This window comes from Dama dama, chromosome 10 (assembly GCF_033118175.1).
Source record: "Dama dama isolate Ldn47 chromosome 10, ASM3311817v1, whole genome shotgun sequence".
Classification (NCBI taxonomy): Eukaryota; Metazoa; Chordata; class Mammalia; order Artiodactyla; family Cervidae; genus Dama; species Dama dama.
In genome coordinates this window covers 36,971,954-36,988,639 of record NC_083690.1, presented here as the reverse complement: position 1 = coordinate 36,988,639, position 16,686 = coordinate 36,971,954, and the positions used below count along the sequence as shown (strand labels likewise).

Sequence of the window (16,686 nt, the reverse complement as noted above, 5' to 3'; positions counted from 1 at the left end):
CCTGTAATATCTAGGGAAATTTTCTGTTCATTTCAACTGGAATCGAGGACCAAGAACTCTCGTGTGAAAAAACCCCCTCGCATCTGATAGTCGACTTTCAGAGCACCACCCTTCCTAGACAGCAGCGCCCCTCACCGTTCTGAGAATGTGGCAAACACAGCCCTCTGCAAGAGCCCTTTGCAGCTGCTGTCCTCGTGCTTGGAGTGCTTTCCCCCTGGTGTGAACATACTGGGAATTCAGCAACCTGGAAAGGAGGGCAGGACACTGCAAACGGAACGGTACCAGCAAAGAAACAGTGGTGGGAGTCAGTGGCAAGCTCATGGGAAAGGGGCTGGGGGGTCCTGGGGAGGCTGGTGAGCGGAGAGGCCTCTGATGGCGGGTTGTGGAGTCAGTGGTGAAATCTGACAGGACAGAGTGACAGTCCCCGAACAGTAAAGAAAATGGAGTGGGGTTATCCCAGAGGATCGTTCAGCTGGTGAAGTTCGGTGTTTCTATGGTGTAATTAGAGCGGATACAAATTTCTGAACTTCTATGTTTAATTCAGGGTACAAGACAGGTAACATAAGTAGCTTTATGAGCAATTTTTTGGGGGTCACTTGCTACTCCATGAGTCTGATGATGCATCAGCCTCTTCCTGCTAAAGAGACCACCTGAACTTCCTTTTCATTGGAACTTTTCGTCTGGAGTCCACACTGTGGTAAGGCAGAATGGGTGGTATTTCACAGTTCTGGACAGTTTTGTCTTGATGATGTCTGCCTGCCCCCAGCCTAAGTGTTGTCCCCCACACACAGAATGCCACAGAGCACAGAAGGTCCCACACGTGGGCATGACGGTGACGGTGACTGTAATGTTGAGATGGTCTGGGGTGGTATCCAGGGGAACATGATGGAGTCTTGAGGGAAGGAGAAATCACACCCTTGTAACACTAAAAAAGGAACAGTTGCCTGTATTTACTGACCCCTGTTCTCAATTCAGCTTTAATGCCATTTGCTCACTGAAGCTTTTTGTGCTAGCCACGTGCTCTGTCCACGTGGACACCAGCTGGCTGGCTTCCTGTGATTCCCGTTTCATTTGCAGAGACAACACCGCGGTGTAATGAAGAGCCCGAGCTCCAGAGCCAGACTGCCTGGGTTTGAACGCCTGTGCCACTGCTTACTATCTCTATCGTGTATCAGGTTCTCATCTGTAAAAAGAGGGGTGTTAATATGACTAACAGCACATATGATCGTGTGAAGATAATGCTGACTTTCCTGTCCATGCTGGTGCATAGATGGTCAGTAAAGATACTCTATCATGATGGTTATTGACCTCTCCTGGGGTCTCACTCTGACTCCCATTAGGCTAGCGCCCCCTTAGTGCAGAAGCCCTGGGTGATTCATCTCTGTATCCCCCATGGCACTCACTAAGTTAGTTGGCGAAGAGCTTCAAGGATCAGTGGCAGGAGATCTGGGGAGACGGTAATGAGTGTCTCTGAGTCTCCCTGCGCCGTCTATTGTGCCCAGAGAACTCCCCTCCCTCCTCTCCTTGCTTTCTTCTTTCCTGAAGAAAAGGGAATAAAAACGGGGCAGTAATAGTACCCACCTCGCAGGCTGGCTACAAAGATTAAATGAGTTATCGGGTAAAGCGCTTAGAACAATGCCTGATGCACAGTGCCTACGTCATGGCTGGTACTCCTTACTACCTTTATTTCCCCTTTTTCTCGGTGTATATTTTTTCTGATTATGAACGCCATACTTATTTGTGGTAGCAAAGTGTGAAAATGTAGGAAAACTCCCACCAGAGTGAAGGCGACAGAGGTTTGAACAAATAAGTAGAAGACAGAGGAGGAAAGATGAGCACAATCATGAGCGCGTGTACACGGTGCAGAGGCAGCTGGAGGAAATGGTGGACCCGGTGGGGATGGAAGGTGGCGTCCACCAGGCCCTGGGAAGGCTCCACAGACTAGGGGAAGGTTACGGAGGAGGAGGTGAGTGGATGCGGGGGAAGGCCATTATCCGGGCACTGCCGTTCTGCATTGCCCCGGTGTGCTGGAGGGGAGGAGCGTCGGGAGAGTGGGAAGGGCCGGGAAGCGAGAAGCCCCGTGTCAAGAGGAAGAATGGAAAGCTTGGAGCTGCCATCATCCAATCAGCATTTAGGAGAGATGACTCCGGCACAGGCAGGACCAATGAGCTGGAGGAGACTTTGGGAGCAAAGAGACCTGCTGTTAAGGCTGGTGCCGAAGTCCGGAACAAGTTAGAGACGGCCTCGGCCGCTGCGGAAGCACCCCCCGGAATGGGCCAGACAGGATGGGCTGGAGACGTGGAGGGAGCGGATGTGGGGAGGAAAAGCCGCGCAGCCAGGACGACGCCCAGGTCCGGGGCTTGACAGGGAAGTTGGCGTCAGCAGCCAAAGCAAGGGATCCGCGAAGGAAACCATGCTTGTGGAGGAACGTGCTGAGAGTCTCTGTCATTCCCAAGAAATCACGCTGGTGACCATATTTATCTGTGTGTATAGATGATAGTCCATGGGAATTTTTATTCATTAAAAAAACCCTTCAGTTCTTCATTATTAACATATTTAAAATAATGCACCTGACTGCTTTTTTTTTTTTTTTTATTAGTCAAATAGTTTTATTTTGCCAGTATTAACCTGTGGCAATTCCCCAACATACAATGAACTCCAAACAAAACAAAACAAAATTGCACTGTTACTAAGAAACAAGTCCACGGGAGCAGACAGGGAGGCCCAGTAAAAATATGGAACGCTTCACGAATTTGCGTGTCATCCTTGCGCAGGGGCCATGCTAATCTTCTCTGTATCGTTCCAATTTTTAGTATATGTGCTGCCGAAGCGAGCACCTGACTGCTTTTTTAAAGTGGAAAAAAAAACTTAAACTCTATAAACAATTTGTTGTTCAGTCACTAAATCATGTCTGACTATTTGCGACCCCATGGACTGCAGCACGCCAGGCTTCCCTGTCCTTCACTGTCACCCGGAGTTTGCTCAAATTCATGTCCATCCAGTCAGTGATACTATCCAACCGTCTCATCCTTTGCTGCCCTCTTATCCTTTTGCTTTCAGTCTTCGCCAGCATCAGGGTCTTTTCCAATGAATTGGTTCTTCACATCCGGGCGGCCAAAGTATTGCAGCTTCAGCTTCAGCATCAGTCCTTCCAATGAATATTCAGGGCTCATTTCCTTTAGGATGGACTGGTTTGATTTCCTTGAAAAAGAAAAAAGAAAAAGTCTTTGGGGAGCTTTTTTTTTCTTTTTTTTCTTATTTAAATCTTTTATTTTAGCTGGCTTTTTCTGACACAGCATTCCAAGTGGAAGTGGGGGTGGGGAGTAGGCACCACTTCATTACTGCCAGGTTGGGGAAGAAGTCCAAGTTCCCTATTTGGCCTCCATTGACACCCAAGGTAGGAGGCTTCCCATTACTGGTTAGTGGGATGAATGTCCTAACTCCCTACTTAACCTTCTCTGTCACCAGAAGAGGCAAGGGGAAGTTGAGGTGAAAGTCTAGGCTCTCCACCAGACCTTTGCTAGCATGAACTAGGGGACAGGAGGAGTCATATTTTTTTCATAGTTTTTGTCTGGAGTAGAGCATTTATTGTCTAAATGTTTTCTGTCTGCTATACCGCCCTTTTACTGGTCCTTCAGCTAAAGAGAGGAATATTTTCTTGGGTCTTTCTTGGTCTGCACCATAGACGCTTCCAAGTAGCCAGCTTCTTCAATTTCAAGTCTGTGATCTCAAAAGCTATCCTGTAATATTTGCGGACAAGCGTCCACCCTATCTATCCACTGAAGCCATTCCTGCTTTTTACCAGAGGCGCTGGAACTGTATTATGTGGAATATGCGGCACGTTCGGTATTAAACAGGCTCCCGGAGCTGGGCTGTCACTTTGGAGTTGGTCCCCGGGAAGGGCCGTCGTGCTCGGAGGCAGCCACTCTTGCAGGGCCATTTTGGCCGAGGCCTCACAGTGCAGAGCAGCGTCAGCAGCGGCTCCTCCTGAGCCAGAGGCTCGGGCCCGCGAGCTGGAGCCCGGCAGCGGGCCGAGGCCCGAGGCCCGAGCTTTGGGGAGCTTTTAAAGACAGTCTTTTAATCAGGAACAGTTTGCTAAGATGTTCTTTTCGGTTCACACTCCTGCCAGCTGTCATGTTCAGGTAAAACCAGGCTTTTCCCCTACTTGGAAACTGAACACAGAATATTCTCTCAGAGTTATTTCAGTTGGAGCTCAAAGGACAGGTGTAACTTAGGGTGGGCAGGAAGCATCAGGGATGAAATTGCTTTGTTACTTTTGTTATGACTGATAATGTCCTTGTGAATCACTCACAGGTGAGAAGGCAGAGCCAAGGGTGGAAAGCAGGAGCGTACTCAGCACAACTTAAGGTCCAGCGATTTTGCCTGGGGCAGCAGCCAGCCTCCCATCCCTGCACACAGCACCATGGAGGCTGGAGAGCCTGCTGCCCGGGGATACTGTCCACAGTGTCTGCACCAAGCCGAGGTTGAAGATGCTTTCCAAGACCCTCCTGGATTCTAATTCTCATTGGCTGAAGGTAGGGAGCTGGAGCAGGATGCAGGAACCTCATGGGAGTGAACAGAGGGTGTGTTTGGGGCTCATTACCATCCTGCTATTTGATTCGACAGACTTGCTTGAGCAAACCTTAGACTTTCAAATTTTCTTAGGCCCCCTCTGTGCTCTTCCTTGTAAAATCTAGTCTTAGCGAGTACCCCGTCCTTCACATCTGAACCACCTTAATATCTAGTCATCCTGCACCATCACCCCAGGGAGATGTCCAACCACCCTGCCCTTTCTCCATCAAGAATCCTAAGTCAGTTTAGCCAAACCCCTCTGACCCCTAAAGCTTCCCCTTAGGAAGTTCCCATCCACTGACCCCCTCCCTGCTCCTTAGCTATAAATCCCCATGTGGCCATACAAAAACCAGTTGGGAAAGGGTCAGGAAGAGTATATGCCACGTGTCTGCTTCTATTAAGACCTTCACTTGGAAATCCCCCCGCCTCCATGACCTCAATTCTAAAACCTTCCCCTGTGACAGCAATCCATCTTTCCTGCTCAGGACTTTCCTGCTCAGCATCTGACTGATGCTGGTCAGATGTAGGAGGATGAGAATAATTACTCTTTTAAAAATTTTTTATTGAATTTTTGGTTGCACTGGGTCTTTGTTTCTGCTCTTAGGCTTTCGTGGAGGTGAGCATGGGCTGCTCTCTAGTTTCCTGGCGCACAGGCTTCTCAGGGAAGTGGTTTCTCTTGTTGCAGAGCATGGGTTATAGGGTGAGGGCTCAGTAGTTGGGGAGCACAGGCTTAGTTTCCCTGTGGCATGTGGTGTCTTAGTTCCCAGGGACTGAACCCATTTCCCCTGCATTGGCAGACGGATTCTTAACCACGGGACCACCAGAGAAGTCCACCTCAGACCTTTTGACCTTGAGTGGTTTATAGAAATTCTGAAGAGGGGGCAGTTTATGGGGGGGGGGGGAAATGTATCTGGTTTGAAAGAAACAAATTGAAACTTTCAAAAGGCCCAAAGGTAAATGCTCCACCACCTGATGAGACCAGAGACTGGAGCTTGGGAGAGATCAGGACCAGTTGTGCAGACGTAAAAATTAATTGAAGCTAATAGTTGAGGTCATCGGAGTAAATGGGTTCCCAGGGTAACAGCATAGGCATAGAAAGAGACCACCGATACTGTGACTGAACACTGAGGAATGCCCAGTTAGGGACAGAAAAGAGGAATCAGGAGGAGAAAGGGATGAATCATTAGGACACTCAAGTGAATCAAACGTTATAGCTATTGCAAAGGTATTTTTTTAATGTATTTTTCACACAGTGGCCCTGCTGAGTCTCAGGTCCCCCTGAGCAGCTCTGAGGAGTGATGGTCATGGTCTTTGCAGGGTAGAGGCGGTCAGCGCCTGGGCAGAGAAGGGACTGAGCCCTCCCGTGCAGTGATGGGCCATCACCCAGCAGCTCCACATGCTCAGGCGTCTTTCCCAGAGCTTCACAACTGCACCTGCACAGAAGCCAGGCACCTCCTGCCTGCCACTTCCTCCCCTTTACCACGCAGAACCTAGTAAGGCCTCGCTCACGTTTATCTCCTAGAAATGTTCTCCATTTCATGACCAGTTCTCAGCGTAAATGTTTAGGAGCTCTACCCTCGGGAATTATACTTCATGGGTCTGACTCAAACGCCAACACCTGCGTGACTAGCAAGAAGCCTAGTGACCCTGCTGTGATGGTTCATGGTCTGCACTTGGAGAAACAAAGTCAGCCTCAAGTCTGTGGTGGGCGTCAAAGAAGAGCCAAAAATGATGTTTTAAAAAATTAAAAACACTTTAGATGGCCACAGTATATGATCCAGAATTTTTCAGAGGCTAGAGTACCAGACATTTCCTCATCTTCTCCATCTCAGCCTTCTTCATGACTATAATCGCCACCCCCCCAGCCCCAAAAGCCAAATCAAGAAATCTCAGTATACCTATTGTTTTGTTTTGGGCTGTGTGGTATGGCTTGCAGGATCTTAGTTCCCCAACCAGGGATCAAACCTTGCACCCAGACAGTGAGAGAACCGAGTCCCAACCACTGGACCGCCAGGGAACTTCCTCGGTTGTCCATCGTGACCCAGCATCTAAGTAGGCTCCTGTCGAGGACCCCATACCCAGAAACGCCTTTCCAGTCCTGGTCGCTGGTGTTAAGTACTGCACCACACAGAAAGACGTGCAGACATAAAACCCTAAAGGCAGGCATGATGTCTAAGCGGCCGCGTCACTGAGACAGCCTGCATGTGCTGTGTGCAGAGGGCAGGATGCAGTCGAAGGGCAGAGGTTCCAGGTTTGAGATTAGAGGAGAAATGGTCGTTTGTAAAGTTTTAAAGATTAACTTTTAAAGAGTCCATTCATAGTCACTGATGTTTCTTGTTTAAACTGAAATAAATTTGGCCCCTGCAAAAAGACACACTCAAGCCATCCTTCTGAAAAACTATTCTGTTTAATAGTGCATTTCATTTATGCTACAGATGAGCAGGACTGGGAAAACAGAATGAAAGGTCATCCCTTCTGCTGGGAAAACTTGGGGAGCTCCATCCTAACCCAGCAAGGAGCCCTCCACTAGGCTCAGGCCCGAGCTTCCTCCTCAGGGCTTTGCTCTCTGCATTCACACTTGGCTGCTGAAGTCAGAGGTGGGGTCAGGAGAGGTCTAGCAGCTGGGGCCAGAGGTCATAGGTCACAGGTCTGAGGGCGGAGCAAGCTGGCTGAGTGAGCTCCTTAAAAGCATCCTTGGTAGCTAGGGGTTTAGCTTAAATCACTTTCCATCACAGGAGTGGCGGGAGGAAGAGGAGGGAAGGAAAACGGAGGCTAGTGCTAAAGGCTTTGGATCCTTCCCCTCAGGTTACACTCACGAAGGAGCTGGGCTTCCCAATTAGTCCTGTCATAAAAGGGATGAGCGAGTTCTCCACCAAATGTGTGGAGGTTTGGTCTTGCTGCTCCAAGAGCTCTGGAGGATACACGGTCACTACAGAAAACCTCTCTCAGGGTCTTCACCCACACCTGCCCAACGAAATAACAAATCCCTCAGCACCAGATTTCCATAATTAATGAAGTCAGGAAACAAAACAGCACATTCCTTATCAAAAGGAAGAAATTCCTCATCAAAATTTAAAGCTGGATTAGAAGCAGTGGCTTTGAAATGCAGCCTCCATTTCCCCTTTCACAACCCAGACGTTCTTTCCACTTTCTTCTGTGCTGACTATGCCAACTCCAACTAGAGGAACCCCTGCAATTTTATTCCTACTGTGCTTTCATCCCCACTGTGGAAAGGCTCTTCTGGTGTGAGAAAAATGGTCTAGTGCAAACTCCCTTCCCAAATGGAAGGAGACTGGTCCCAGAGCTTCCTCTGCTCCCAGCACTCCGTCTGCTGCTGGCAGCCTAGTTCTTCAAGGCTGGAATCATTCCTGGGGAAACTGACTAGGTTGCTAATCACTGGGCCAGGATGATTTGAGCAACAGGCCCCATTCTCTAAGGTGAAGGGACACATCCTAAGTTCATACTCAGGTAGTAAGGCAGGAGCTCTGGCGACTCAGGAAGTGAGGAAAACCGGCGTGTGGCTCTCTCTCACGTAGACTCTCTGATCCTTACTTCAGCAGTAACTTGGAGGGAACTTTTGCTCACTCCCATTACATTCAAAGGCTTCTCTCCAGTGTGAATTCTCTGGTGGCGAACCAGAGCGGAGCTGTACCTAAAGGCTTTCCCACACTCACTACATTCATAGGGATTCTCCCCTGTGTGGATTCTCTGATGCTGAATGAGGCCTGAGCTATAGGTAAACTTCCCTCCACATTCCATACATTCATAGGGCTTCTCCCCGGTGTGGATCCTCTGGTGCTGATAGAGGTGTGAGCTCTGGCTGAAGGCCTTCCCACACTCGCTGCATTCATAGGGCTTCTCCCCGGTGTGGATCCTCTGGTGGTGAATGAGGGTGGAGCTCCTGCTGAAGGCTTTCCCACACTCGTTACAAGCGTATGGCTTCTCTCCAGTGTGGATCCTCTGGTGGTGCGTGAGGGTGGAGCTCCAGCTGAAGGCTTTCCCGCACTCGTTACATTCATAGGGCTTCTCTCCCGTGTGGATCCTCCGGTGGAGAATGAGAGCAGAGCTGCAGCTGAAGGTCTTCCCGCAGTCGTTACACTCGTAAGGCTTCTCCCCAGTGTGGATCCTCTGGTGCTGAATGAGGTGTGAGCTCTGGCTGAAGGCCTTCCCACACTCGCTACATTCATAGGGTTTCTCCCCGGTGTGGATTCTCTGATGCTGAATAAGGTCTGAAGTTCGATTAAAGCTCTTGCTACATTCATCACACTTATGGGGTCTGTCTCCCACAGGGAGTCTCTGATGGGAAATGAGGTTGGAACTCACAGTGAAGCTGTTCCTCAGATCGCTGCATTTCTCACTTCTCCCTCCCGTGGGGGCTCGCTTCTCCTCAGCTGTCACTTGACCAAAATCCTGCATCTTCCTATTCAGTCTCTCTCCAGAGGAGCTCCCCAGCTGCCTCTTCAGACTGACTTCTTGTTCATAGGCTTCTTCAAACTTAAGACCCTGAGAAATATCCTTCTGGAATCTTCCCAAGAGCACCCCGTGTGATCCAGTATCTTCAGAAATTTCAGAATCAGGCTCAGTTCTGGTCTCACCATCTGGCACAATATAAAACACAAATATCATTTGTTCCTTGTGGAAAAAAGACTCAAAACCAGAGACAGGCTAATCACATCATGTTCACAGGCTAAAAGCACATGCCACTTATCAATGTGCAAAAAGGCCTGCCCAGGCTGTATGCAGCTGAGGCAGAATAAGAGAACTGGGCCAAAGAAACAGGGAAGAAGAAAAGCAGGAAAATCCATAAATAAGCTGGAAGTGAAGAGAAAACTGGATCAGGCAGAGGCAGAGAATCAAAAAACAGGAGAGGCAGGACATACTGTTAAATGAAGTGACAAAGTCCTAGAGGTCAGAGGCTCAAGATAACCTGGGAGACGGTGACAGCTGGGCCAGGGAGAGGATGAAGAGGAGTGGGCACAAGAAACGCAACACGGGCCAGTCTGTCTCCCACAGGAAGACACAGCCAGGTGTGGAGAAGCAGCAGCAGATGAGGAGGCCGCAACAAGGGTGCAGCCCTGCAGCCCCAGGGGAACAGGACACTCTGGTTTGCAGTCACATCACCTTCACCAAGTCCATGGGAACAGGCAAGAGACAAAGGTCAGTCCACCTCTGGCCTGGGCCTAGAACACTGTGCTAACTGAGCGGATTTGTAAACAGTTTCTATGTTTGACTTTGCCATTCTCAGCGCTCTGGGGTTTCTAAGGGAACTTCAGGCATAGAGGACGAGTGGAAGGGGTCCAGATGGTTAGCATGTTTAGTCTGTCAGTAGTTGAAGGAGTCAAGGCAGGGCAGTGAGTGTTAGGGACAGAAAGAGCTGTTCCTCCCGCCCCCGAACAGGTACCTCTCAGGACCTCTCTGCTCTCAGTTCCCTTCCAGTCCAGGCCCCTTGGCAATTCCTCTCACTCCAGCCCAGAGATCACGTCAAAATTCAGAAAAGGGATTCCTGCTCATGGGGAAAGACAGGACAAGGTTTATCCTGTTCGTACCAAGTGGCCCAGAGCTCAGTCCCAGACCCAGGACCTGCAGGGGACAGAGAAGACACGCAGGGGGAGGCCTCACGTGGGAGTGGGGAAGACCCTGGCCTTGCCCAGGAAACCGTCCTGACAGTGGGTGAGGGGGAAGGAAGGAACAGTCACAGGCTTAAAGGTTAAGAAGCTAACTGCTTCCTGACACAAGGTAAAATTTCTACAAGGGCAGCAGTTACCCGAGGTCCATCCACAAAGCTACAGGTCCCTAGAGGAAGTCCAACAGAGAAGGGGAGGAGCCTGACAGAGTTCCAGAATCTTCACGTGGGCACAGAGCAGTGCCTCACATGTTCAGGGATCCCAGTGTGTGAATCTTTTCAGAAAATCTCTGGGTTATATGTTAATATTAAGTCCTAAGAATAACATGAGGAAAAGTAACAGATTGAGACTTTAAAGGCCAGGGCGGGTCCTGCCAGTCACTAGCAATATGACCTCTCCTTCCTCACCTATAAAATGAGGATAATTCTGGCTGCCTCAACAGCTGCGACACTGTGAGAACTGAAGGAGAGACTGTAAACACGCCTAAGGAACTACAGACTACAAATGGGAGTCACTATTACTGTCAGAACTTTCTGAGAGGAAGTCAGTCCTTAGATGATGCTTTTCAGTGACTCAACTGTTACTAGCAAAGAAGGAGGCAAAGGAAGGCCAAGAGGGAGTTTCACTGAGGAAGCATCGTTCCTACCCAGCGAGAACACGTTGCCGTAATTCTCCAGCATCACGTCCCTGTAGAGGTCCCTCTGGGCAGGCTCCAGACGCTTCCACTCCTTCCGGATGAAGTACACAGCCACGTCCTCAAAGGTCACCAGCTCCTGAAACGACACGTTCTCACGTGCAATTTCTGGCTCAGGGATGAGGCTGGTGGAGCCAAAAGCTAATTCGGGATGGGGTTGAAGAACACTTCCCAATAGTGGGGAAGTGGAAATGGCGGTCAGGGTGGAGGAAGACAGAGGAGAGACTGAGACTAAGTGGAGTCCATGATTCTGCGGGGGAGTCCCGCGGTCCTGACGGGGGAAGCATGGAATGGGATGTTGCTGCAAAAGAGATTCCCGCAAAGTGGGAAGGGAAAGAAGGATAAAGCATGGCTCACCTGGGCCTTGGCCTTTAGGAGTGCAGCTGCCAGCATCTCATCCCCCAGACTGTCCTTGTCAGGAAATTCGGGGCCTTTTGAGGAAGGAAGGGCTGAGGACGAGAGGGTCCATGAGAGAGTCAATCTGCACTCAAGCCTCTCTACCCATTACAGAAACTCCTGGGTCCTGGGACAAGCTAGTACCCCCCACTCCTACATCTCTAAGTTCGCTCCCTCTGCCGCTCCAAGAGGTGCTCACGGCCAGCATGGGCCTCGTGGCCTGAGCAGAGTTGCCCACAGCCCTGCTGACCCTGGCTCTCTGGTCTGTCCCAGGAGGCACCAGCTATCTTGTTCGTGCCTCTTCCATCATTCTCCACGTTTCAACTCAATCTCTTGGACTTCTTACCCAGAGGAAAACTAGCTTCACTCCAACTCTGAAGGAAGTCATAATGCCCATGATTCTTCTCTTATTTTCTCGATCCCCAGATCAAATCTACACACTGTAAGTTCTGTGCTTGATTATGTATCTTTTCCTGTAATTTTTAAGTTAACATATTGGTCCCTGAGAGACTAAATCTCTGGAGATACTAGATTCTGTAGAATCATGCAGATAAAAATGTTTTTAAATGAGTTTTCCTGATAAGCATGGGAATAATACTTCCTTGGACACAAACTGGCTCCAAAGTCAGTGGCACAGTCTGTGAGAACAAAATACAAATACTTTTCACGCCCTTCCTCTTCCATCTACCCCTTTTGCCTGGGATCTGCAAAGTAACTCCCCACAGCTCCCCTAAGCACATGCTCCAGAAGAGCACAAACCAGGGCTCTGCCACTGGCTGTTATAAGGCACCTGGAAAATGGAGTTTGGTGGTTGTCACAGTTTTCTAAAGGCTGCATGAGGAACCCACAGCCCTTAAAAAAATGTCTCAGCTATAAAACCTATCAAGCTGTACTTAATGAATGGCTTCAGCCAGCCTTCCCCACTAGGCTGGGAGTTAGTGAAAGGCAAGGACTATGTCCTCTCCAGTCAGGACTCCAGCAGTTAGCCCGGCACCTGGTGAATGAGCGATTTCAATGGGTATCTGCTTAGTAAGTGAATAAAAGAATGAATTCCTTACCGCTCTCAAGCAAGGCCTGAGGTTCCTGAGATACTCGATCAGCCTGAGTTTCCATGGGTTGTGCTAGAAGCTCAGATCTCTGGTCTCCTATTTGCAGAGTCAGCAGGAAGCAGGTTTTGTATGAGAAGGTGGAAGCACTGCAGAAGCAAAATTTCAAGGTTCAAAGATAATTTTTAAAAACCCTCCTGCATACGGAAAGAGGGGAACTAGCATTTCAGTTAGTACTAAACAGCAAGAGGAAATGCAGTAACTGGGACTAGTCTTTTGGGCCAAACACCCAAGTTCCTGTACAACATCCCACTTTAGGCTCCCCAACTCACACTGGGTGGTATTTCTAACAACAAAAATGGAGAAGACAGGTGCCAAATGATGCCATTAACAAAGTTAAATACTAAGCAATTACTCAAATGAAGGACAATGAAAAAGAGTGTTACAGGTGGCAAAATGTATAAGCATCATATCAAGTTTTAAGTATACTTAATAATGGATAAACTAACGTATACCGATTTTTTTTTTAATCCTCATTAAACATTTTTCTTCTACTAAAAAGAAAAAAAAATTTTACTGTGGTACGTTTCGAGCTATTATAGTAAACATAGATGCTCTTTTTAGAGGAAAAGGGGCCAAGAAACAGCCCCCAAATAACAGATATTACAGAATACTTCCAGAACTTCCAGAAGTTCTCTGACTCATTTTAAAAACCCTGTCTCACAGAACTAGGACAGGTAGCTCAGATCTATTAAGATAAATTTGGGAGTTCCCCAGTGGTCCAGTGATTAGGATTCAGTGCTTTCACGGCCGTGGCCCAGGTTCAATTTCTAGTCGGGGGACAGAGATCCTGTAAACCATGCAGCATGGCCAGAAAAAAAGATAAACTCTTCCTCCCTTTCTCCCTAAGACATTTTCTGTTTTCAGTGTCAGTCGGCGGTGGGATGTTATTAACGGATTTGGGCCCTTTGTGCGGTCCTTATATAGTCTCATCACACGGTGTGGGTGGACATATTCGCCAGGTTCTGGGAGACTAGTCCCCAGAACTAGTCCCCAGTTGCTGTGTCTCCTCGCCCTGAGAAGTAGCAGCCAGCCTGCTTTTTCATCTCCCTTCTCTCACAGCAGATTTCCTTGGATCAGAATGTAAGTCCCTGAAGCAAGAACCAATGCTTTTTAAGAAGCCTAATATCATTTATTACTCCATTTTTATCCCTACTAAGGTCCCTGCTCCCTGGCTGCCACGGCAATCAAAAGGGATCTGTTCTCTGTTGCTCCAGTGAACAACGTGAATGTCAAGTTAGTACCTAGACTAAGATTTGAATCTCCAGTACAAGTCTGTCCTCAAGAATCAACAAGTTGAGAAGAGTGCAGCAGTCGCCAGAGCAGCCTGACACTTACGCAAGAACCTAGGGGAAAACCCCTGGATTTTGTCCGCCTCCCTCTCTTTCTTCATCTACTCATATAACAAGCATCTGTTGAGTGCCAAGTACATTGCAGGGTACTCCTGAAAGGAGTATAAAAATCAAGAGTGACCGCTGCACTCATGTAAGATATAAAAGGAGAAGGACCGCGAGAGTCACTCAGAGTTCAGAGAACTCTAGTCTTTGGGCAGCAAGGGGCTGTAGAAGGCCCACCACAATGCCATTATATAGTGAAAAGCAATGAACCAGGCATGAGCCAGGCCCACTGACAATCAATGTGACACACCCTCTTGCTATCATCACCCTCCTAGCTGGGGCCCTTCAGCTTTTTCTCAGAATTAGCCATCTTCTTCTTCCTATTGCCCAACTTGACAATCTCCAGGACTGGTTATAAGCAGACACTCCCAATAAATCCACTCTCAGTCTAAACTCTCCTTAGAAAGGAAAGTCAGAGGCTCAGACTCCAGAGAAAGAAGTAGCACTCCCTCCTCACAGCTGGGTTAACCAAAGCTGGAGCTCAAAGGCACACTGTTGAGAACAAGTCCCCAGTGTCTGGATCACAGAACAATGCTTCTCACAGGAAGAGAACCCTCCATTGTGCCCTTAGAGCTTCAGGTCCAGGCAGGGTCCCTCCCCTGCGCCGCTGCCCATCCAGCTCCCTGCAGTGCTCCTAGGGACTGGGAGAGACGACCGGGCAGTGAGAGCACGTCATGGAAAGCTTTACCTGCCGGACTCTTTCCTTCCTTCTCTGGAGTTAGTCTCTAGAAGGCCAGAGATAGCAATTATTGGGAACTTGGCAGCCTCTGTTCAAATCCCTGGGAGTTCAGACTTTAGTTGATATCAATGCTGTAGGACTAAGGAAAAGAAAAAGGAATTTCAAATGTTTATGTAAACTTCACTTCTAATCTAGATACTTGGAGTTAAGAGGAAAAGACAAAGGACGTGTGCTAACAAATACTGATTAAGACCACAGCTGGTATTTGTGTTGCACCTTTAGAGCTGGAAATGAAATCAGGCTTCTCCATTTCAACCCAAGACAAGAAACACCTCAAGTTCCTAAGGTTCTGGCAGCTAACTTGCTACTAGACACTCTCAGCAACTTCAGGGAGTCTATCCCACTGCTGTACAGGTAAGCGATCAGAAAGGGCTTTGGATGCTTAACTGAAAAAAAATCCACCCCTTGGACTTTCACCTCTCAGAGTCCTAGTGTCCTATGGAGCTTCGGTGATACAACCTTCTCCTTCCGCAGGATTCTCCACCAAACACGTGAAACCAGATGATGCCCACTCTCCACAATTTCTCTTCTTGGGGATAATAAATACGTTTAGTTCCTCTAAGTGCCCCACAGATTTCAAGTTCAGGATCCTGCTTCTCCTCTCCATGAGTTTCAGAAAGGAAACACCGGGTCTATGTTCAATCCCAGTTGAAAAGCGAATCAAATCAGGCACCTAATACAGCTGGAAATGTGACCCAGTGGTACACCTCTCCGAAAAATACTCGATTTACTGGGCGCCAGGGGGATTCTTCTGTCATCTGAATGGTTCTAACTGCGCACACTTCCTAGAACCCCTCATTCTCTGGGCCGATCTCAGTTGATTAAACCCTCCCTCCCGCCGGGATAACTGTTAACCATCATATGAAAACGTCTCCGGGAAGGACCAAGTTAGGGTCGCTGTCATCGGCCGTTTTTAAAGAGAGGGACGCCTCTCCAGCTATACTGGAACTTTGAAGGGCTGGAGCCGGGCGCTGTCGCAGAACCAGAACCGAGCCCCTTTCCTCCCCCGACGCAGGGCCGGCCGTGAGAGGCGGGGTGCCGGGGAAAGCAGAGTTGGTACCGGCTCCCCCCCGGCACCCTGCTCCAGGTGGTCCTGGGGACCCCGCGGGCCGCGGCGGCAGGGACACCACCCCTTCTCCGGCGATCACTGCCTCCGTCCCACCTCGAGCCCTGGGGGCGGCCGGACTCACCCTGGGGGCAGGGACGGTAGATTTAGGGGACCGGACACCAAACAGGCCCCGCTGGACACTGTCACGGACCCACACACCGGGGACAGAACAAAGAACGGAAGTTCCCTCCGTTTCGCTTCCGGGTCGGTCTTAGTCACCCCCTCCACCATCCTGGGTTCCCCCCGCACCCACGTCCTTTTGTACCCTCTAGGAAAATGGGAGGTCTTCGCCTCTCGGTGGTTTGCTGACTGGGCGCGGGGGCCCCAGGGCTGAAGCGACACGGCGGGCCTGCAGTCCCCGCCCTTCGCGCCCCCTGCTGGTCAGGCCGGGAGGGCGCCGCCGCGCACCTGGTCCGCGGCGCGCCTGCCCGGCTGGGGAGCGGAAGGCGGGGCGCAGGGTGCCCAGCGGGTGCCGGCTATGAGCCTGTGTGGTCTCCCGTGGGGCCGCCGAGGGCCAAGCCTAACGCCGTGGATCCAAGCGATCCGAGTCCCCAGCTGACCCGCGGCCAACAGAAGGATATCTGAAGGATTCGATATAGAAAACTCGCCCATATTTGAAGTTTCCAAATCAAGTTTATGCTTCCAAACAGACCAAGTTCATGTAAAAGTGCCTCCTTTAAATGACTGAAATCTGAAGAAAACCTTCTGGCCCATCAGAGTTCACGTGAGGACAAAAACCTGCACAAGTGATACAAGCAGAAAAGACGGGAAAGTTACCGATCCAGATCCACCCAGATCCGAAGAAAACTGGTGAAGCCCCATCCATGTGAGGGAAGCGTGAAATAAATGAAACGCTTGAGGGAATGAGGGGCAAGGCTTCGTGGTTCACTCACGTTTATTCCCTTCCAGGAGGAATCCTGGAAGTGTGAGAATCAAATCCTTCAGATTATAAACAAAATGAAATCTTGTGATCTTCTTGATTCCCCTGTGGCCTTGCCTCGCATTTGATCTCAATTTTCACTGCCTTCAATATTTGTAGCGCACCCATTC

General features: G+C 49.4%; 1 protein-coding gene and 1 non-coding gene across 5 annotated transcripts; both read right to left on the bottom strand.

The window, feature by feature from the left end:
• Positions 1 to 2,729: 2,729 nt before the first annotated feature.
• LOC133064098 (U6 spliceosomal RNA) lies at positions 2,730 to 2,837 on the bottom strand. Its single transcript, XR_009694572.1, has one exon. It is a non-coding gene; the product is annotated as a U6 spliceosomal RNA (small nuclear RNA).
• Positions 2,838 to 6,713: 3,876 nt separating this feature from the next.
• ZNF3 (zinc finger protein 3) lies at positions 6,714 to 15,854 on the bottom strand. 4 transcript variants are annotated; one of them, XM_061153633.1, is made up of 6 exons: positions 15,719 to 15,840; positions 14,478 to 14,607; positions 12,345 to 12,481; positions 11,248 to 11,339; positions 10,843 to 10,969; positions 6,715 to 9,170 (listed from the first exon to the last, which is right to left on the bottom strand). In XM_061153633.1, the coding sequence occupies exons 3-6, from the start codon at positions 12,397 to 12,399 to the stop codon at positions 8,101 to 8,103; spliced, it is 1,344 nt and encodes a 447-aa protein (XP_061009616.1). In that variant the 5' UTR covers positions 12,400 to 12,481; positions 14,478 to 14,607; positions 15,719 to 15,840; the 3' UTR covers positions 6,715 to 8,100. The 4 variants fall into 4 exon arrangements, with proteins under 4 accessions (XP_061009617.1, XP_061009616.1, XP_061009614.1 ...); XM_061153634.1 differs by lacking the exons at positions 14,478 to 14,607; positions 15,719 to 15,840 and adding an exon at positions 14,946 to 15,671 and having other exon boundaries at positions 6,714 to 9,170; XM_061153631.1 differs by lacking the exon at positions 14,478 to 14,607 and having other exon boundaries at positions 15,719 to 15,854.
• Positions 15,855 to 16,686: the final 832 nt, after the last annotated feature.

Coding starts and splice junctions, on each gene's coding strand:
- ZNF3 (XM_061153631.1), bottom strand. CDS start 12,399: ATGGAAACTCAGGCTGATCGAGTATCTCAGGAACCTCAGGCCTTGCTT. Junction 10,970..11,247: donor TCCTAAAGGCCAAGGCCCAG/GTGAGCCATGCT, acceptor GTGTCGTTTCAG/GAGCTGGTGACCTTTGAGGA. Junction 9,171..10,842: donor CGGCAACGTGTTCTCGCTGG/GTAGGAACGATG, acceptor ATATTGTGCCAG/ATGGTGAGACCAGAACTGAG.